The sequence below is a fragment of the Gymnodraco acuticeps genome, unplaced genomic scaffold, assembly GCF_902827175.1.
Source record: "Gymnodraco acuticeps unplaced genomic scaffold, fGymAcu1.1, whole genome shotgun sequence".
Taxonomy (NCBI): Eukaryota; Metazoa; Chordata; class Actinopteri; order Perciformes; family Bathydraconidae; genus Gymnodraco; species Gymnodraco acuticeps.
The window spans coordinates 1,036,971-1,060,158 of NW_022989810.1; the positions used below are offsets into that span (position 1 = coordinate 1,036,971).

At 42.5% G+C, this 23,188-nt stretch overlaps 1 protein-coding gene across 4 annotated transcripts in view; it reads left to right on the forward strand.

Annotated features, from left to right (window-relative positions):
- The window catches only part of gask1a (golgi associated kinase 1A), a 43,257-nt gene extending 20,280 nt beyond the window's left edge, over positions 1-22,977 (forward strand). For 3 of the 4 annotated variants that reach the window (XM_034227950.1, XM_034227935.1, XM_034227943.1), the window contains 3 exons: positions 12,577-12,699; positions 20,816-20,919; positions 21,419-22,977. In XM_034227950.1, the coding sequence (XP_034083841.1) occupies positions 12,577-12,699; positions 20,816-20,919; positions 21,419-21,623 (432 nt within the window). In that variant the 3' untranslated portion in view covers positions 21,624-22,977. The remainder of the gene's footprint in view (positions 1-12,576; positions 12,700-20,815; positions 20,920-21,418) is intronic. The other variant, XM_034227960.1, reaches the window with a different exon arrangement.
- Positions 22,978-23,188: the final 211 nt, after the last annotated feature.

Below are 23,188 nucleotides of genomic sequence, written 5' to 3' on the forward strand. Positions count from 1 at the left end.
GGCCTCCAACGGCACAGGACAAAGGGTTGGCAGGACCCCCGGCAGGAGAGTAGTCGGTGGGACCTCCAACGAGACAGGACAAGGAGCTGGCAGGACCCCCGGCAGGAGAGTAGACGGCGGGACCTCCAAGGGGACAGGACAAAGGGTTGGCAGGACCCCCGGCAGGAGAGTAGTCGGCGGGGCCTCCAACGGCACAGGACAAAGGGTTGGCAGGACCCCCGGCAGGAGAGTAGACGGCGGGACCTCCAACGAGACAGGACAAAGGGTTGGCAGGACCCCCGGCAGGAGAGTAGACGGCGGGCCCTCCAACGGGACAGGACAAAGGGTTGGCAGGACCCCCGGCAGGAGAGTAGACGGCGGGACCTCCAACGGGACAGGACAAAGGGTTGGCAGGACCCCCGACAGAAGAGTAGTCGGCGAGGCCTCCAACGGCACAGGACAAAGGGTTGGCAGGACCCCCGGCAGGAGAGTAGTCGGCGGGGCCTCCAACGGGACAGGACAAAGGGTTGGCAGGACCCCCGGCAGGAGAGTAGTCGGCGGGACCTCCAATGGGACAGTACATGGATTGGTAGGACCCCCGGCAGAGGAGTAGTTGACGGGGCCTCCAACGGGACAGTACTTGGAGTTGGCAGGACCCCCAGCGGAACCTCCAACGGACCAGGATATTGGGTCGGGACTTGAGACGTGACTCAAGGGGGAACTCGAGAGGGGAACCAAGGGGGAACTCGAGAGGGGACTCGAGAGGAGACTCGAGAGGCGAACTAGAGAGGGGACTCCTGAGGGGACCAGAGGAGGAACCAGAGGAGGAACTAGAGGAGGGAACTCGAGAGGGGACTTGAGAGGGGAACTAGAGAGGGGACTCGAGGAGGGACTATAGAAGGGACTAAAGGAGGGACTGAAGGAGAGACTAGAGGAGGGAACTCGAGAGGGAACTGGAGAGGGGACTCGAGAGGGAACTGGAGAGGGGACTCGAGAGGGAACTGGAGAGGGGACTCGAGAGGGAACTGGAGAGGGGACTCGAGAGGGAACTTGAGAGGGAACTGGAGATGGGTCTAGAGAAGTGACCTGAGGAGGGACTAGGGAAAGGACTAGAGAAGGGAACTCGAGAGGGGACTCGAGAGGGGAACTAGAGAGGGGACTCGAGGAGGGACTAGTGGAGGGACTAGAGAAGGGACTAAAGGAGGGACTAAAGGAGGGACTAAAGGAGAGACTAGAGGAGAGACTAGAGGAGGGAACTCGAGAGGGAACTGGAGAGGGGACTCGAGAGGGAACTGGAGATGGGTCTAGAGAAGTGACCTGAGGAGGGACTAGGGAAAGGACTAGAGAAGGGAACTCGAGAGGGGACTCGAGAGGGGAACTAGAGAGGGGACTCGAGGAGGGACTAGAGGAGGGACTAAAGGAGGGACTAAAGGAGGGGACTGGAGATGGGACAAGAGATGGGACTAGAGATGGGACTAGAGGAGGGACTTGAGATTGAACTCGAGAGGTGACTCGAGAAGAGACTAGAGAAGGAACTTGAGAGGAAACTGGAGAGGGGACTAGAGAGGGGACTAGAGAGGTGACTAAAGGGGAAACTGGAGAAGGGACTAGGGAAGTGACTAGAGGAGGTACTTGAGAAAGGAATTGAGTAGGGACTAGAGAAGGGACTAGAGAAGGGACTAGGAAAGTGACCTGAGGAGGAACTAGGGAAGGGACTAGAGAAGGGACTATGGCAGCTGGGGCCGGGACTGGGTCTGGAACCATGGCTGTTGGGGCCGAGACTGGGGCCGGGACCATGGCTGCTGGGGTCTGTACTAGGTCTGGAACCATGGCCGGAAACATGGCTGCTGGGGCCTGTACTGGGGCTGTAACCATGGCTGCTGGGGGCTGAACTGGTTCTGGAACCCTGGCCCTTTGGGCTCGTGCTGCCAACCTGGCCTTGCGACTCCTTCCTTTAGGAGCCGTTTGGAGGCTCCGTGGACCTCCAAAGGCCAGACGAGTACCAGCTAATGGCTCCTGGACAGTAGCAAACACTGGGTGAGAAGCAGGGGCTGACGCCAGACGGACCACACCAATGCGTGTGGTATCAAAACGGGAGTTGGGAGGCCTGGGGCTGTGAGGCAGGGGATAACACACCGTGAGAAAATCCAAAATCATGCCCGATAAGAACTTAACCAAGCCTGGCTTCTCCATCGTAATCCGGCGTGCCTCTGCCAGAACAGCCTCTCGCTGCTGAACCCTGGACGCTCCCAACCATCGATACGAGCAGTCATCCAAAGCAAAGGAAAACTCCAATAGCTCCTGCTCAAAGGGATCTGCTGGGCCCATACTTAAGGTCGGGTTGTAATGTTACGGTGTGCAGGAAGCAGGACCCAAATGCAGATTTAAGTGACAAAATAATTCCTTTATTTCAAGGCTACACATCTCCAGACAGAACAGAACACTCACCGCAGTTTACTCACAACACAAGACAACCCGACAAAGAGAGACAGAAAACCCAGAACTTAAATACACCCAGGACTAATCACATAAACACGAGACAGGTGAGGAGGGAGGAGAAAACACAGAGGGTACCAGGTGAACACAATCGGGGAGGGAAACAGACAGAAAGCAAACAGGCAGGAAACGGGGGTGAACACTTTACAAAATAAAACAGGAAACCCAAAGATAGAAAAAGACAAGAAAAACACCAACACAGACAGATCCTAACAAAAACAGGTTAAACAAAACACAATTACTGAATCATATGCCTAAAACATCAGGTATTTCAGGTTTATGCTACCAAAGCAAGTGAGATATGTAATGGAAATCCATTGATGTTGATTGTTACGTTCCCTACTGGGCTAGGGGAACCAAAGGGAAATAACAAAATATAAAATGACCGGGCGGGAGAAAAAGGAGAGGAAACGGATCTCTGAAGCCACAAGATGGTCTTTTAATGGACAAAAGAAAAAGGGCTCACGAGCCAACTTGCAAAGCAAACTAAAATAAACTAGAACACAAATATACACTGGAGCACATCTCCTAATAATTAACAGAACACAGAGACATAGACACTATGCTGCACACATGCAGCCAGAGGAGAAGGATAGAGCGACTGCAGCCACAGGAGAAGGATAGAGCAACTGCAGCCTTCCTCAGGTCCTTTATGGAGGCCCTGATTGGGGATTGGGAGCACCTGAGGGAGCAACACGTTCTCACTCCCAACCCGTCACATGTTGACGGTCGGTCAGGGCCCCTCCCCGTCACTCTATTATGGACAGGGTACCCCTTGAGAGTCAGTTTTCAATGGGCAGGGCGTCCCATAGACCTTCATAGACCTCCCATAGCGTTGATAATAGATGCCATGAGAACGCTCCCCGACGGTCGGTTGTTATTGTCAATATTAATATAATAATGATTTATTTTTTAATAGTCACACTCGATTTCGCCGATTTTCTTGTTGCCCCAGCTGGTTGACACCTCTTTTAGCAGAAACAAAGGCTACATTAATGTATTAAATCGATGTTAATCCATGTTAATCCATATGTGTGGTTGTGGAATCAATGGGGTGCCGTTATGCGATTGCCAGGCAACACAATAATTTACAAACTCTTCAACTACAACCCTAATTATATTTAAAAACATTTTAGAAGGCCTCACAAAATACTTTAATGTACATTTAAATTTAAATGTAAAAGGGTATTGTTCCGCACAGACATTTTAGTTAACCGGACTTCCTGTTGATGTGAAATCCGAAAACATTTTTTCAAAATAAAATAATACTTTATTCCGTGTTTGCTTGCTTTTCTCTTTGGAGGTCATCACATAACGGCATTGTAATACACGGTTCGGCTGCATTAAATATTACATATCTGCCGTAGTTCGCTATTTATAGAGCCCTGATGAGAAGACTTCTAAAACTGTGAAGTCCACTGAGACAAATGTAACATTTGTGATATTGGGCTATATAAATAAACATTGATTGATTGATTGATTCTAGACAAACAGGAAGAACTGCGTCCGAAACTGAATATGTGACGTGGATCATAAATATATCAGCAATTAAACAACATCTTCAATTTCTCTTCACAATATAAGTCTCCTTGCAGTATCAATACTAATTCGGCTGACTTTTATATTTGATCCAATCGGTATATTGGTATATTTACACCATAACGGTGCACAGCTGATAGAAAGGGACACCTGGTGGTTAAAGCACGGTATTGAAATGTATTAGATATTAATAGGAGACACAGACAGACAAACTAATAAGGCTTTATTTAAACATTAAAGAATACTTTAGGTTAAGGTCTTATTTTGAATAAGAAAAAAGCTTTGGGGGTATAAATATTAAGCCTGACAAAATACTAATATATTGCTTTCCTGCAATGTTAACTACTGCATGTTTAAGCACTTATTTTAACTGATATTATACATATGTATTATACTCTTATAAGATGTATGTAGATAGTATAAGAAAGACAGTTTAATGGTGGAAGTATACACACATATTGATAGATGTCTTGTAATGCACTGTTGAGGAACCTGCGACCCAAGTTTTTCATCTCCGACCTTGTCAGGTATTGAACATTCAATAAATAAAGAACACAGAATTATTAAATATAAAACACAGAATTTGTGTGATTATACTAAAGGATTTACAAATAAACACCACTGCATATTTACAACTGTTACACATGCTGATGTAACGCAAATGTTTCCAACTTGGGATCAATAAAGTATATCTTATCTTAAGATGGTCGATGGCTACTGCCATATTTGCAAAATGTGCCTCTGAACCTTGACACGTGCATGTTTCAGGCTTATCAATTAACAACAGGAGGGGTCACATACATAAGAGCTGTTAAATAAAGCTCTTCTGACCTTAGCTGTCATGTGGGTATATATTAAAAAAACTACAATTCCCAGTAGAGACGTGCCATAGAACATGTTGCGAAACACACAATAGCCAGCATGTGTAGTTCTGGGGACGGGGTGGGGGACGGGGGGTGGACCCATTCAAATCCAGTTTTGGACAGTCTGCCGTGGTTCCATCCCATTTCAAAGTTCTGTTCGACGCTCGGCGTAACTCTCGGCGCACACTCAAACATCCAATCACAGAGCTTGAGTACTATCACGGGGTTTGTCAAGCGAAGCGGAGAGAATACTTACTTAAGTTCCGGGTGTAAAATGCTCTCCGACCCTCGGTCCTGACGGACTCCAACTTTTGTTTATTAATCAAACAAATAAACACAAGGATAATTATGTGTTATTGTTGAGTAAATAACAGTGTGTGGTTTAGAAAAGAATACAAAATTAGAAGGAAAAAACAATGAAACAATACAGATTTCAGTATTCTGAGCCCTTACTCTCCCCATAACTGACGGCAACAAAAGTCCTACATTATTCAATTAAAATAAAGAAGTAAAAACAATAAGTGTGGCTTGATATTGAGTAAGAAAAAGGCTGATAAACGCTGTGAGAATGGATCTGCGGAGAGCATTTTGCCGCGATCCCAACTCGTCTATTACCAACGTTCAGGGAGCTCTATGCAAGTTAATGGGACGCCCTGCCCGTTGAAAACTGACTCTCAAGGGGTGCCCTGTCCGTAATAGAGTGACGGGGAGGGGCCCTGACCGACCGTCAACATGTGACGGGTTGGGAGTGAGAACGTGTTGGGGGGAGAGGCTGCACCTGGAGACAATCAGAGGGAGAGAGACACACACACCAGCACCCACTACGGCACGTAACATTGACATTGATGTGCCATCCGACCTCTGCAGCTCATCCAGAATGCAGCGGCTCGCCTGGTCTTCAACCTTCCTAAATTCTCCCACACCACACCGCTCCTCCGCTCCCTTCACTGGCTTCCGGTAACTGCTAGAATCCACTTTTTCAAACCTTTATTTATACAGATAAATCCCATTGAGATCATTGATCTCTTTTTCAAGGGAGACCTGCTCAAGAAGTTCCACATGAAACATAAAAACATAAATAGAACAACAAAAGGACATCATACAGCATCATTTACATAATTATCCACATAAACAGGTACCAATAGCTTCCGATTGAGTAGCATCCAACCGAGCTTTAAAAACATTTAGTGGCACCAGATTGTTCAGTTTCCATTTAATTTGCAGACTATTCCAAGACAGAGAAGCTGCGCATCTAAAAACTGTCTTCCCTAAGACAGTCCTAGCAGTTGGCACATTTAATAAAACCACAGCATTCGATCTCAGGCAGTAGCCACTTACAATTTTCCGTGAGATCAGGGAGCAGATATAAGATGGAAGTTTCCCTAACATGGCTTTGTATATACAAATGTACCAGTGACTGAGCCTCCGTACAGTTAGTGAAAGCAAACCAGCTCTTGCATACAGGGTACAGTGATGGGTTAATGCTTTACAGTTTGTCACAAATCTTAGTGTACTGTGATAGGCGGCATCTAACTTGACCAGGCAATTGGCAGGTGCATTCATATACATCAAATCACCATAGTCCAGCACAGGTAAAAAGGTCACAGTGACTAGACTTTTCCTGGCCTCAAGGGAGAAACAGGACTTGTTCCTGTAGAAGAAACCTAGCCTAACCCTCAGCTTTTTAAGCAGGTTATTGACATGAAGTTTAAAAGTGAGACAATCATCAAGCCAGTTACCAAGGTATTTGTAACAGGTAACCACTTCAAGTTTTATTCCTTGTGTAGTTACAATATCTAAAACAGGCTCTGGTGTCTTTTTAGCTTTAGAAAAAAGCATTACCTTGCTTTTCTCAACATTTAAAAGAAGCTTTAGTTCAGAGAGCTGAGTCTGAATAATGTTAAAAACAGCCTGTAATTTAACACCAGCCTCCTTAATCGAGGGACCTGCACAGTACATCACGGTATCATCCGCATAAAAATGTAAAGTAGCTTCATCCACATTTTCACCTAAACTGTTGATGTAGATGGAGAATAAAAGTGGACCTAAAACAGAACCTTGAGGAACACCATTATCAATGTTTAACCACTCAGAAGACAGCCCATCAAAGTGAACACATTGGGACCTTTCAGAGAGGTAGTTTACAAACCACCCCACTGCATGGCTGGACATGCCTATACTGGCTAGCCTCTGCTTTAAAATGTGATGATCGACGGTGTCAAACGCTTTGGAAAGGTCAACAAATGGAGCTGCACAACTCTGCTTATTATCTAAAATACTCGCCACATCATTCACCACTTTCATTGTGGCAGTGATGGTGCTGTGTTGTTTTCTGAAGCCTGACTGATGTTTAGACAGGATGTCATTTGTACATAAAAACACCTTTACCTGTTCACTCACTCAAGAACCTTAGCCAGAACTGACAACTTAGAGATTAGCCTATAGTTATTTAATAAGGTGGCCTCCCCTCCTTTTAGCAAAGGCAGGACATACGCTGACTTCCACAATTTTGGAATTGTGTTTGAGCTGAGGGAGAAGTTAAAAAGAGTAGTAAGAGGTGGAGCAATCAAATCTGCAGCTATCTTTAAAAAGAAAAGTTCTACGTTGTCCGGGCCAGCCAGTTTCTTAGGATCTAACTTGGTTAAAGCTTCACGAACAGCATCAACAGTAAAAGGGGTAAAACTAAAAGGGTTTTCCAACACACGTTTTTCAGAGTCACATACTGTAGTGTTCACAGAAGCAGAGTTAGTGACAGAATCAAATAGAGAACCACAGGACACAAAATGCTCATTAAAACAATTTAGTATGGTGGCCCTGTCCGATATAGTGCCAGATGCTGTGGTAATGCACGGAGGTAGCTCATTACGGATATCGCCGTTGGATAACGATTTAATGGATTTCCAAAATTTTCCAGGATTATTCAGATTCTTTGTGGTTACTGACAGATAGTACTTTGATTTAGCACTTTTGATTTGAGAAGTGAAGCTATTTCTTAGCTGCCTAAAATGCAGCCATTATACCTCTGAGCCTGATTTCCTAGCCTTTGCCCAGGCCTTGTTTCTCTCATGTAGGAGACTAGACAGTTCAGCAGAAAACCAAGGGTTGTCTCATCCCTTTACTCTAAATGTACGCAGGGGTGCATGTCTATCAATGATCTCCATAAAACCAAGATCAAAATAAGACCATGCGGTTTCTACATCAGAACACAGATCGATTTTACCCCAATCAAAATCAAACAGATCATGCACAAAACCCTGCTCCACAAAATGTTTTTTGTCTCTCTTAATGATAATGCGAGGTTTAACCTTTTAGACCTTAGTGTCCCTAATTGTGGCTACAACACAGTGATCACTCAGATCATTTGCAAATACTCCCACAGATGAATATTTATAGGGCACATTAGTTAAAATGAGATCAATTAGGGAGGATTTATTAGGGGACTTAATGTTAGGGCGAGTAGGACTGTCAACAATCTGAGTAACATTTAAAGAGATACAAAGGTTTTTTAAATCCTCTGACACTGCAGTTAACCAGTCCCAGTTAAAATCTCCAAGTAGCACTATTTCCTTGTAGTCTAGTTGTGATAAAAGATTTGCTAGCGAAGACAAGGAGTCTTTGACAGCTGAGGGGGGTCTGTAACAACTCACTACCATGACCTGTTGACCCTTTGCAACTTCTATATTTATGGCTAAAAATTCAAATTGCTTACTGATCGATTTGGAAACTAATGTGGTTACACTGAACTTATTCTCAACATAAATGGCAACGCCACCACCTTTATTAGGCCGGTCGGTACGATACATATTAAAACCATTTAAGGCAATGTCAGAGGCCAAAATAGATTTGTTTAGCCATGTTTCTGATACAACAATAACGTCAGCGTCAGTCGAGCTCGCCCAGATACGGACAAAATCTAGTTTACCTAACAGACTGCGCACATTCAAGTGGATGAAACCCAACCCAGACCTAGCTTTAAAATCAGCAGGAGTAGCGATCTGACTACTACTACTGGGCGGACCAGGGTTAGGTTGTACATTTCCTGACAGTAATAACAACAACAAAACCAGGCATCTTTTCCTCTTCAAGACAATGGTACTTGCGTACCATGCTGCGAATGGATCTGGCCCTTCCTACATCCAGGACATGGTTAAACTGTACACCCCAGCACGTGCACTCCGCTCTGCATCAGCCAAACGGCTCGCTGCACCCTTGCTGCGAGGGGGACCCAAGTTCCCATCAGCAAAAACATGTGGGTTTGCTATCCTGGCTCCAAAATGGTGGAATGAGCTCCCCATTGACATCAGGACAGCAGAAAGCCTGCACATCTTCCGGCGCAGAATGAAAACTCATCTCTTTCGACTCCAATTCGAGCGATAGAATTGCTAACAAAGAACTGCTAACAGAGCACTTATATACTATTAAAGGACTGGCTTATCTATAGCCAGTTGAGTAGCACTTGAAATGTTTGGCTCTATGAAACCTGATGTACTTACTGTATATGATTCTGTTTTCATCAAGTTTGTATTTTGTTGGTCAAACGCACTTATTGTAAGTCGCTTTGGATAAAAGCGTCAGCTAAATGCAATGTAATGTAATGTAATGATTTATTGATTGATGATATTTTATTGGTATTTGTATTTGCTATGCATAGCTAAGGTTATTCATTTCATGTCAAACAATATTCTTATCTTATGTCAAAAACAGTGTGTTTGCATCGGCCCCCTTAAACAGTTCAGACACCATGATCCCTTTCTTGAGCTCGGCCAGTCGTGTCTTAAAAAACCTGTAACTTTACAAAATTGCAAAAACTTTCACAAAACTTTGAGACTGTATATCATGACACTCTGTGTTTGAGCCCCTGTCAACAGCTGTGCAGCTAATGATGAAGTCCCTATCAGCGCCAACCCAAAAACAGAGGGAAGTATTTATAGAACAAAACCAGGGTTGCGGTTGAATTTCCCTAAAAATTGGGAACTACAGTATGTCTTTTTCAGCCACTTTTCCTTAACAGTGAAATATCATGATGTGAAGAAGAACTCATCAGGACGCCCGCAGTGTTAAGAGGATCTAACTGCCCTTACCGACATGTCGGGCAACATTATTATGATGTGATTATTTACAGTAATGAGCGTTCTCCTATGGGAGTATAGAGCGCCACAGTGACACGTCCTAAAACCCGGAAGTAAGTTAGCATTTTACCACTTCCGGTTCCTTCGTCAAAAACCAATGCAATTTCTCCATAGGATTTTGGAAAATAGCTGGAAATAAGGTCTGTGGTTGAGACACATTGAAGAGACGGATCACGTTTTGTTCAGCCGGATAATATCCACATGTCTACCCTATTTTTATAATTTTCGAATCATAAATCTAATCGATAGATTTATGATCGATAGATTTATGATTCGAAAATTGCATTGGTTTTTGCGAAGGAACCGGAAGGAGTTTACTTCCGGGTTTTAGGATGCGTCACTGTGGCACTCAAACTCTATTGCTCGAAGATCAAAGCATCATTACTTCCTAAGGCTACAGCTAGGGCTGAACGATATATCGTGTCATGGCGATAACCGCGATATGCTCATGCGCGATATTCACATCGCAGGGACGTGCGATTTTATTACAATTTTTTTTTTTTTTTTTTCTATTTTATTTTTTAGGACGTGTGATATTAAGTAGGTAAATTAACTCAAACACGTCATATTACAATTATTTTTGCTGCTTGCTACAAAAGGAAAACTTGCGGGGCTCTCATGCATGTCAGGGGTACTTGAGTGAGTGACATGCAGGCTCTGCATGCACAGCAAACCACCAATCACAATCATTCTTGATCAGATCACAGCAGGCCCCGCCCCGCTAGTTTGCAGACCATCAAAACACCGGTGAAAAATTAGCGAGGAACAGGAGGACAATACCGGCGAGAATGAAGATTTACTTCCAAAAAGAAAAGCAACATCTGCCATCTGGAACTATTTTGGATACAAAAAGGTTCTTCTCTTCTTCATTCACAGATGAACCCCCTTATTTGAGGGTAAGCAACATGCATTATCATGATGACATGTTAGATCATGACTTAAGGTATGATGAGTCAACCAGTTAAGATCTTTATATATACAGTCTATGGTTAAGATCCAGACGTCCGTGACTAAAATCCTTCATCCGGTTAAATATAGTTAAAAAAAACGCAATATATATCGCAGGGGAAAATAATATATCGCAATGTCAGTTTGTTTCAATATCGTGCAGCCCTAGTTACAGCATAGGATTGAAAATGCTTAATAAACACTGTAACATGATCTGCATTTGTCAGTCTTGTTTGTTTTCGTAAATATCCGAATGGTGCATCACTTTAAATGTTGCAGCAGGGATTGATTGTGGAACAGGCCTTATCTCTTTTCCTTTTATATAAGGTGGTCAAGTGTATCCTATGCGTAGGGACATTTGAAAGAGGCATTGAAGTTCCTTTCCTTACTATCTAGAGAAATATTTAATTCATAAATCATATATCAAGTATATAATGGGAAAGTGTCAAAACGATGAGCTCTGAACCTGTTGTTCGGGACCAGATGCTGAAAATACATCTGAAAGTGTAATTAATCAGCTTCCAACCTCTTTAACACTGACACAAATCTTACACGTATTAAAACAAAACTTATTTTATAATGAACAAATAAAAGAGAGTCTGTTGTAATCAGATCATTCAGGTCAAGCCAAATTATTATTTAATTAATGAATTGATTTGCTGCTTTCCTTTGTCTTATATGATAATAAACTAATACTGTCCTCTGAACAGCCAATTGTGTTTGCACCTTTGTATAGAACTGCAGTCATTCCGATTTTACCACCTGGTCAAGTTGTCCTATTTAGATTTGCCTGCACACTAAGACAGAATGTGTATCCAAACCCCCTCTACAGTGTGTGTAGGGTTAAATATGATAACCCATGAGGCAGCTCTCTTCCCCTCGCTGCCAGAGGTCGCTCCCTGTTACAGGGCCAAGCTCTCATAGCTTCCTATTGATCTGCTGAGTCGATGAGTGCCTCTAAACACTTGTTCCTATCTGCTCTGTTAACACCTCCCTGGGCTGTGACAGCAGGAAACTGAACACCAAAGGCAGAGGAGCAGCGTGAAGGAATCATTCACAAACACCAGAGCAGGGGAGGACACCCTAGGGAGGATAGGCACACTCTGGATAAGGTGACACTTGGAGTGGAAGTTGAAATGTACACTCCTGCAGACTGCTAACAGGCAGATTCTTCTGAGGGGAAATCAATGGACGCTCAGAGCAGTCAACATGTTTGAAATGGTCTCAGTTTATAGTTTGAAATGAGTTTAAAGTATGATCATGGTTTAATCAGTCAAAGTCACCTTAGATGTCCCAATTTGGGATTAATAAAGTATATATATATTATATATATATATATATATATCTATCTTGAAGATAATGCCCAACCACCATATAAAGTGGTGGACAAAACAAACAACATTAAGATAATTTAGTTTTTCCGAGCCTAGCATCTAGATGTTTGTTTAGTCTTGTGACTGCATCTTGCACAGATTACGGTGACACAATCTGTCCCTGACACACTAACAAGTTGAGAACAATCCCAGCGCCGCTGACTCCTTCCAGAGACAAACAGTGCAATGCAACCCGAGCAGTTCCTCAGTCTCTCCCGGCTACCCCCTGAGCTCTGTGTGTTGCTGCAGGTAAATGACCGGCTGGACAGGTACTGCTGTGGCTTTAAACCCGACCCAACAGACCTCTGTGTGGAGAACATGCTGTACACCAAGTGTGGCAACACCAAGGAACTGCTGCTGGTTCACATCCTGGTATGTCTTACACACAATACTGATCATATTTCAACTCCACATGCAAGAACACATTAAGAGAGAGAGAACTGGTGTCACTAACAGGGAGGGTTACTATTCAAATGTATTATGTTCCAATTACAAATTACCTGTACAAATGTAATCAGTAACTTAATCATACTATAAAAGTCACAATATAAAAGTAATGTCAACTGGTTACTTTCCATTTATTTTAGTATACCTCAATATCAAATGCAATGCAAATAAATACAAGAGAAAATAAATATAAATAAGATGTGTGTTATCTAAGACAACAGAACAATGTGACCATAGAAAAGAAGAAACCAAGATATTTAGGATCAAATTAGTTTTCTGCTCAGTGTTTTTTCATTTCAGGCAGAAGTCCTGCATGAGGCATGCAGGTGTAAGTCAATATTGGCTCAGTTTCCAAAAGGCTAGGCCAGAGTCAGAATGAGTATTTAGTATTCCAGTGTGGGATGGAAATGTGGCAGCAGGTTGAGAAGTTCCACACCTGAGAGAGGAGGAACAGTTTCACTGCAAACAAACTCCCAGAAACCTGCAGGTCCGCTGCAACTCTTACTACTTTTAAATCCAGGCTGAAGACTTTTCTTTTTGTCGCTGCTTTTAATTGAACTATTCATATCTTAGACTGCACTGTAACTTTTATCCATGTACTTTTTCTTTTAATGTTTAATTGCACTGTAACTTTTATCCATGTATTTTTTCTTTTAATGTTTATTTTATTAGCTTTTCTTTTTAATGACTGATTTTAAATGCCATTTTCTTAATCTCTTTCATTTTTTGTAAAGCACTTTGAATTGCCTTGTGTTGGAAAGTGCTATATAAATAAACTTGCCTTGCCTTGCACGACCAAACATACACCAACAATGAAACACATGAGCACAAACTACAGTTTAAAGAATCAGAAATAAAATCTGAGCTGACAGAAAATGCTCCGTTTTAGTTTAATACACACAGTTAAAGGTGGGGTAGGTAAGAATGGAGAAACCAGGGTTGCGGTCGGATAATCCAAAAATCAGCTCCTATCGTCTAACCCTATCGTCTATTCCTTGACCTCTGAGTGAAACGTCACGGGGTTAAGGGATAGTGGATAGGAGAATTCAAAAGGACTTAGGAGAAGAGACTGCGGTACTTTAGAGAATCCGAATGCACTTTCACTATCCGACGTGTTTATGATGCGCCAGCGGACGTCATGAATGTGCGTCTGCTGCTGTGGGGTAACTATGGAAACTACAGTTTTCTATACAGCGGACTACAACATGGAAGTTTAATAAGAACGAGGGACTTCTGTAAACTCATCTAGAGACTCTGCACCGTGCTCTGAAGCTGTTGTTTTATGCTTTATGAACGTGGACAACAGAGAAACATATTCTTCATGATCAAAGTTGGAATTGAAATAAAAAAGGAAAGTAAAATGTATGCTCGTTGTCACCCTCTCCCTCCGGTCCACATTAATACAAATGATCCCAATACGTATGATTGTATGAACTATTAAAAGATCTTAAAATCAATACAAATGTATTTATTTTCTCCTCTCCTTTCGGTGAGGGAGGTCCAGTGGTTCCTAAGCTAAAGGAGGTTATAAAGGAAGTGTGAAACCTCCTTTCCTATCATCTAGAGAATCTGAACGGCATTTATCATGGCTGCCACTGAGGGACTTCCGGGTCATTTCACTCGGTTAGGAAGGTTCCTAAGCTAAATGGACTATTCGACTGCAGCCCAGCTCGAGTGCGCTAGAATTTGAAAGTACGCAGCCGAAAAAAATCTGCCCCTTCCTTACAGATCTGCCCCTCCTCCAACACACACGAACGCGCACATGACCAATGAGGGCACGAGAGAAGTTTATGCACAGATGGAAGGCTGACAGGCAGGTAGGCCATCCAGTTATCTGCCCCGGGCCGGCTTTTTACAGCGCCATGGCTTCCACAGATGAAATATTTGTATATATTTATTGTCAAAGCATTTAATATATTCATTGCTATCGGGATGCTAAGAGCATTCCATGGAATATAACAAAAAGTGTTTCTGAAGTGAATTGCCTACCCTACCTTTAAGCTCATACACACTATTTTATGAACATATAGGTTCACCTACTGAATTAAAAACAAGGCAAGGCAAGGCAAGGCAAGGCAAGGCAAGGCAAGGCAAGGCAAGGCAAGGCAAGGCAAGGCAAGGCAAGGCAAGGCAAGGCAAGGCAAGGCAAGGCAAGGCAAGGCAAGGCAAGGCAAGGCAAGGCAAGGCAAGGCAAGGCAAGGCAAGGGCAAGGCAAGGCAAGGCAAGGCAAGGCAAGGCAAGGCAAGGCAAGGCAAGGCAAGTTTATTTATATAGCACTTTTCAACACAAGGCAATTCAAAGTGCTTTACAAAAAATGAAAGAGATTAAGAAAATGGCATTTAAAATCAGTCATTAAAAAGAAAAGCTAATAAAATAAACATTAAAAGAAAAAATACATGGATAAAAGTTACAGTGCTGTCAATTAAACATTAAAAGAAAAAAGTACATGGATAAAAGTTACAGTGCAGTCTAAGATATGAATAGTTCAATTAAAAGCAGCGACAAAAAGAAAAGTCTTCAGCCTGGATTTAAAAGTAGTCAGAGTTGTAGCGGACCTGCAGGTTTCTGGGAGTTTGTTCCAGATATTTGGAGCATAATAACTGAACGCTGCTTTACCATGTTTAGTTCTGACTCTGGGGACAGAAAGCTGACCAGTCCCTGAAGACCTGAGAGATCTGGATGGTTCATAATTTAGCAGGAGGTCAGAAATGTATTTTGGGCCCTAAACCATTCAGTGCTTTATAAACCAGCAGCAGTATTTTGAAATCTATTCTTTGACACACAGGAAGCCAGTGTAAAGACTTCAGAACTGGAGTGATGTGATCCACTTTCTTAGTGTTAGTGAGGACTCGAGCAGCAGCGTTCTGAATTAGCTGCAGCTTCCTAATAGATTTTTTAGTGAGACCTGTGAAGACACCATTGCAGTAGTCGAGTCTACTGAAGATAAAAGCATGGACAAGTTTTTTCCAAATCCTGCTGTGACATTAGTCTTTTAATCCTAGATATGTTCTTTAGGTGATAGTAGGCTGATTTAGTAACAGTTTTAATGTGACTGTTGAAACTCAGGTCAGAGTCCATGACTACACCTAGATTTCTGGCTTTATCTGTTGTTTTGAACATTGCACACTGAAGCTCAGCGCTAACTTGTATACGTTCTGCCTTGGCTCCAAAAACCATTACCTCAGTTTTATCTTTGTTTAATTGGAGAAAGTTCTGACACATCCAGTCATTGACTTGTTCAATGCACTTACTCAGTGTTTGAATTGGAGCATAGTCTCCTGGTGAAATTGTTACGTAAATTTGTGTGTCATCTGCATAGCTATGGTAACTTATTTTGTTGTTCTTCATTATCTGAGCCAGTGGTAGCATGTAGATGTTAAAGAGAAGAGGCCCCAAGATGGAGCCTTGAGGAACCCCACATGTCATATTTGTCAACTCAGATGTGTATTTACCTATAGAAACAAAGTTGTTTCTGTCCTTTAAGTAGGATTCAAACCAATTTAGAACTGTTTCCGAAAGTCCCACCCAGTTCTCCAGTCGGTCTAGTAATATGCTGTGGTCAACAGTGTCAAACGCAGCACTGAGATCTAATAATACTAACACTGAAGTTCTGCCACTGTCTGTGTTTAAGTGGATGTCATTAAAGACCTTTACAAGAGCAGTCTCAGTGCTGTGGTTTGGACGAAAGCCTGACTGGAACACATCAAAACAGTTATTTAAATGCAAGAAATTACTCAACTGTTGAAAAACAACTTTTTCAATGATTTACCTAGAAATGGCAGGTTTGATATGGGCCTGTAATTGTTCATTACTGAAGCATCTAGATTATTCTTTTTTAAGAGCGGTTTAATGACTGCAGTTTTCAGGGCCTGTGGAAAAATACCTGAGTGAAGAGATTTGTTTACTATATGAAGTAGATCTGAGGCCATGCAAGGCAAAACATCTTTGAAAAATCCTGTTGGAATAATATCAAGGCAGCAGGAGGAGGATTTCAGAAGTTTGAATAATGTCCTCTAGGTTTTTATCATTAATCTGATGGAATTGTGTCATGATGTCTGAATTGATGTTAAGTGGAGATAGGGACAACACATTTGCTGTTCCTGATGCAGAGGCACTGACTGCTTGTCTGATTTTCTGAATTTTGTCAGTGAAAAAGGAGGCAAAATCATTGCACGCCCTGGTGGATAGAAATTCAGAGGCTACTGACACTGGGGGGTTAGTTAGTCTGTCGACGGTAGCAAACAAGGCACGTGCGTTGTTTTTGTTTTTGGTAATGATGTCAGAGAAGAACGATTGTCGTGCGTTTTTTCAATTCCAAATTATAAAGGCCAAGTCTCTCTTTATAGATTTCAAAGTGAACCTGGAGATTTGTTTTTCGCCACCTGCGTTCAGCTTTTCGACATTCTCTTTTTTTCTGTTTTCACGCTCATGGCCTTTCTCCATGGAGATATTTTCTTGCCAGACACTTCCTTTACCTTAGTTGGAGCAATGGCATCTATAACATTTTTAATTTTTTGAATTAAAATGATCTACTAGCTCATTTACTGAGATGTTGGCAGGGGCAAGTGTGGAAGAGAAATTCTGAGTAAACATTTCCCTAGTATTTTCAGTTAAATATCGCTTTGTGGTTACCTCTTTTTGAACATTTTTGTGAACAGAAATAGAGCTCTCAAAGAAAACACAGGAATGGTCAGAGAGTGCAACATCAGTCACCACAACCTTAGAGATATTCACACCCTTTGAGATAATTAAGTCCAGAGTGTGCCCCTTATTGTGCGTGGGCTCCGTCACATGCTGAGTCAGTCCATAGCTATCAAGAACACAAAACAGTTCTTTAGCCCCTCTGTCCTGGGGGTTGTCAACATGGATGTTAAAATCACCAACAATGACTAGACGGTCAAAGTCAATACACACTATAGACAGCAGTTCAGTAAAGTCATCAAAAAAGCTTGCACAGTATTTGGGTGGTCTATAGATATTTAGGAACAGAGCTCGAGAGGAGCATTTCAGCCGAAGGGCCACATATTCAAAAGAATCAAAGTTTCCATACGATGTCTTCCTGCATTGAAGGGAATCATTGAACAGAATAGCAACTCCACCCCCTTTCTTATGCATTCTTTCCTGACTCATAAAACTAAAGTTGGGAGGGGTTGATTCGATAAGAACAGCTGCACTGTTATTTTGTTCAATCCAAGTTTCTGTTAAAAACATAAAATCGAGATTGTGCTCAGTGATTAAATCATTGATTAAAAATGTTTTTCCTGCCAAAGACCTGACATTTAATAAAGCTAGTTTAAGTTTGTTAAACACACTATCAGTCATGTTTTTTGTAACAAGCTGTGGCTGACATGGAATCACTGCTAAATTAGATACACTCACACAAACGTTTGAGCGCTCCTGTTTCTATGATTCACCGCTCTTAATCTATTACCTATCAACACAGATATCGGCAAAGCTACTGGCAGGCAGGGCCCCGACATGTCCTGGAAAGAGTTGAGAGTGCCATACGCCCTTGAGCCTGGACCCATCACATATCAGTAAGAGTTTGTTGTGTTTTGTACACACACATCCTTATCAGGCTTCGGAGACTGCAGATGCCCCCTCGAAGGGAGGGGAGGTGGTCGACGTAGGCACGGTGATGGAGACGGGCTAGATGGTGCGGGGGTAGAGGACATGCTGCCAGGGGGGGAGGTGGTTGACGTAGGCGCGGTGATGAGGACGGGGGAGATGGTGCGCGTCTCCGCGGTGATTTTGGTGGGCGTCGTTGAGGAGCGGGGGTAAAGGACATGGTGCCAGCCCTGCGTATCGCCTTCGTTTGGTCTTTGAACTCCAGGAAGGAATCGGTGCCAACCCTCTGTATCTCCTTTGTGTGTTCATCGATCTCCAGGAGGGTGGGCGAGGGTGAAAGGGTGAACGGAGTATCCTCAAAGGCGTTGACAGGGGGGGGGGGGCAGTGGAGACTCCTCCATGTGTCTCATATGTCTCCCATAATCAGAACATTCCTCAGGCGGGTGCAGTGATAATTCTTCAGGGTTTTCTGCGTGATGTGTTGTGTCTTTCTCGTGTTTTGATTCCTCTTGCCGCTTGTCCTTGGCAGAGGGAACAGATTGATGACGCAGGCAGTTGAATATGTTAGAGATAAACAATTTCACTCCTGACTTGTTCAGGCAAACTCCATTTGCCTTGAAAAGATGTCTGCGATCCCAGAAAAAGTTAAAATTGTCAATAAAATGAACAGAATGGTCAGTACAGGCCGTTGAAAGCCAGGTGTTCAGTGCAAACAATCTTCTGAATCTCTCCACTCCTCTTCTGACTGGCGGTAGAGGGCCACTGATGAACACCTCTGCATTTAGAGAGCTGGCAGTTTCCAACAAACATTTAAAGTCTTCTTTCAGCACTTCTGACTGTTGTTTCACAACATCATTTGTTCCAATGTGCAGTACCACATTCTTCACAATCGGATGTTCAGCCCCAATATGCAGGATCTTCTCAGCCAAGTCAGAGACCACATCCTTGGGAAAACAGAGTACTTTGGTGTTGTTCTTATTACACAGACCTTTTACATCTCTTACAGCAGAGTCACCCACAATCAGAGTTTCAGGCCCAGTCGTTAGCTTTCCCTCTAGCCTTTTACTTTTAGAGTAGCTATTGGTCCTTACCCTGCTGCGTGAAGAGGACAGGTTATCCAGGTCATCAGATCTCCGGTTCTCGGTCAGCGGAGCGTATCTGTTCTGGATTGGCACACTTGGTGGTTTAGGAGGATTGTTTGTAATTCTCCCTTTAGCAGCTGTCCACTGCTGTTTCCTAGTATGAATAGGGGTTGAAGAGGCGCTCTTCCTGGGTGATAACAATGCAGGCCAGCCGGTCGCATCACAGATTTCGGAGCTCTGGGCTCTGCCTGTTATCCGTCCTCCCAAATCCCATGGAAGTGATTTACTCTTAGGCTTTGCACCCAGAGAGTTCCAGGGAGGACTACCACTTGTAGATTTATTACCCGGTACACAGCCCTCCTGTTCCTTGGAATCCTTGTAGCTGCTAACTAGCTGTGAGTTAGCATACCCTTCTCCATTACTTTGCAACACTGGTAAAGTCGTGTCATTCCCACGACATAGTCCATTCACTTCCACGTTAACTTCCAACCGTTGCATTTTCATTTCCAACACAGCCATCTTCTGTATAAGTTTCTGGAAGTCATCTGTAGAGAACGGAGGCATTTTGCTACCAACTAGCTTAAGCTAAATAGCAGTAGCCTACCAGGCTTTAGCTGTTGCTAGGCCACGCTATTGTAAGACTGACGTCGTCGTAAAAATGTTGAAATATGGCTGAAACCCTCCGTCTATTTACGAAGATGAACTGTCCCAGTGATAAGTTAATGTCCAGGAGCCGCTGCTCGAAGTTTTCAGAGAATAAGAATAGGAAAATCAGCATAAAAAGTAAGCAGAGGCAAGAGCAAGCAGAAAAGCGTCTGCACTGTAAGAAAGATAAGCAAGAAGAACAAATGAAAACAGAACAAATGAAGCAAAGAAAGTGAAAACCATAAAGCAGATTCAGGGAGTAGGCATATAGATTCACACTTAAAGTATCAGCCTACAGAACAGTACCGACCTTGCTCTGACCCTGACACTGAAGCCGCTAAATGGAATTTAGCCAACATTCATATTTGTATTGTATGTTATTCAGTGTTAAATTATATGTAAACATTTCTTCCTTAGAAAAGGCATGAATGGCCTCATTTATCTAAACTAGGGATGCAACGATTAAATGACTAAACTCCCATAATGTAATAAAGATAGAACAAGTACATAAAAGATTAATAGTTATTACAAAAATTGCAAAAACACAGCCTATTCCACATTTTTGAGGTGTGTGTGTGTGTGTGTGTGTGTGTGTGTGTGTGTGTGTGTGGTGTGTGTGTGTGTGTGTGTGTGTGTGTGTGTGTGTGTGTGTGTGTGTGTGTGTGTGTGTGTGTGTGTGTGTGTGTGTGTGTGTGTGTGTGTGTGTGTGTGTGTGTGTGTGTGTGTGTGTGTGTGTGTGTTTTCAGGTGAGGAGGGCTGATCCCTCCAGACTGGTGTTCATAGACAACGCAGGCAGACCGCAGCAGTCCGCCAACAACCTGAACTTCAGGCTGGTCGAGGGCATTGATGAGTGAGTACAAATGATAGGCTATCATGTTTAAAATAGGGGGGGGGGGGAGACATGTATTGCTTCATTCAATCATGCAGGCTCAATACGCTATATTTCGCATATCCCCATCATGATGTAGTTATTTTGTTATCCTCTCAATCTGTTTATTACATTTAAATCACAGAAAAATCTGTTCAAATTGGGTTCATAGCGCTTTGGTATTCGTTCAGCCCACTTGTGACGCCCATGATTCAGTGAATATTAATTTACTTTAATTATATTATACTGGACACATGGTCTTCCTTAAAACACAGTTGAAGCGGCAGTCATCCAGGTTCCTGGAGAGGCAATGAAATTCACCGAAATGTGTGTGAGCAAACCAATGCTAGTTTTAAGATGTATCTGGAATTTCTAAAAATGTGCTCCAATACCATTTTACAGCCTCTAGACTCGAGGATTTGACATGTGCAGCTGTATCGAATTTATAACTCATCAAACATAATGCTGTGTTTGTTGTCAGGTTTCCAGAGAATGCAGTGTCGGTGTTTCAGTCAGGCTGTCTGGAGAGTCTTCTGCTGCGCTCCCTGTACACAGACAGGGAGTTCTGGGACAGCCAGGGTGGTGCCAGCGGCCTCAGGACTCTCATCCACACTGTGGAGCAGAGAGGGAAGATCCTCCTCCAGCACATCGGAGACAAGAAGCTACACGTCAACAGAGACCTGTGACCGGCTGAGCCAACAACTGAAACACACCATGCTGGTTGATAAGCTGATTTTAAAGATGACATTTTAATCAAATAAAGATCATACTGCAGCAAAATAGGTTTTGAGTGACAGAAGCCTAACAAATGGTAATGGTTCAGCCAATCAAAGAGCTCAGCAGACACTCAATGTAACGCAATGACAACCTCAGGGTACATGGACCAATCTATCAAAGTCTACTTAAATCACGAGTCATCCGGTTAACAGTCAAATATGACCTTCAGAGGTATTTAAATATTTGCTAAAAAGCTACGATATTCAGTGTACATGTATTGACAGCAAAGCTAGCAGGCGCACCAAGACACAATGTAAGAGTTAGCTGTTTGCCCTTATGGGTTAGCTGTTAGCCATTTAAAGTTACCAGTTAGCTGTTACCTGTAAACTGTAATCTGTTACCAGTTAGCCGTTACCAGTTAGCTGTAAGCTACAGCTCCCACATTGTTGGATTTGTTGGGCTTTTTTTTTTTGGTCAGGCTAATGTCACCTTGACCCTTATGATAATTACTGTTTATGCAAATATGTTTAAAATTACATTAATTCTTTGAATATTTGCAAAGAATTCTCAGTTGACAGTGAGTTTACGACTGGTTAAAGCACAGACAGAAGACATATTTTGGGTAGAGTTTATGTTTTTCTATTTCTTATGCTGGTAATATTGGGTTATGAAAAAGATATCTGGCTGCTCACATTAACAGTTAAGTCATGAATAGATGTTTATCAGATTCATATTTTCTGACTATAAGCTACGTCATTATCAAGGAAAACAATTATCACTACAGCTTGCAATCATCCGCAGTCATTATTACAGTAGAGTCAAAGGGGTTTTTATAATAACTGATAAAGTTTATTAAGTTGAACACATCTCTTTGTTCCATTGGAGGAGTTTTAAAAAAAAGTTTGAGTGAAATGACAAAGCAACCATCCTGCTGCAGGAGTGATTGATTTGTTGTGTCTGTTTTTGTGAGATAAGTGTTTCTGCTTTTATTAGAGGGATTACAAATATCTGCCAGCCAATAGTTTCCGGACTGGATTCAGGAAGCTTTTTGATGTAAATGTGCTGAAGTATGTAAATATATATTTTAATTGTAAGTACCTGTCCATGCAAATTGCTGAATAGCACAGCAGTGAAGCAAAAGATAAAGGAGTTTAATAAAGCTGATGTTTACCGTCTGAATGACACATTTCTAAAGCTTAATATTTTTGGGGTATTTGAGTCTTCTAAAAATATGTCACTTGAAGCTTTACCCGCTCTGAATTAAAATTCCAGTTAAACTACATGGCTCCCTCTTTGATCAGAGAATAAATGGTTCAAATGTGAGCTCCTGTCTTTATTCCACTCCATATGTCTCACATTAAATGCCCTTTGTATATGTGGTAAACCACTAAAAGTGCTTCAGAGAAGAATGCAACAAAATGGGAAAAAAGGTTTGTGAAAAAGATGAGACAATACTAAATAACAAAGACAGATGGATCGGCTAACATGACACATAAAGCTGAACCTCAAAAACGAAAACATTCACATAAAAGTC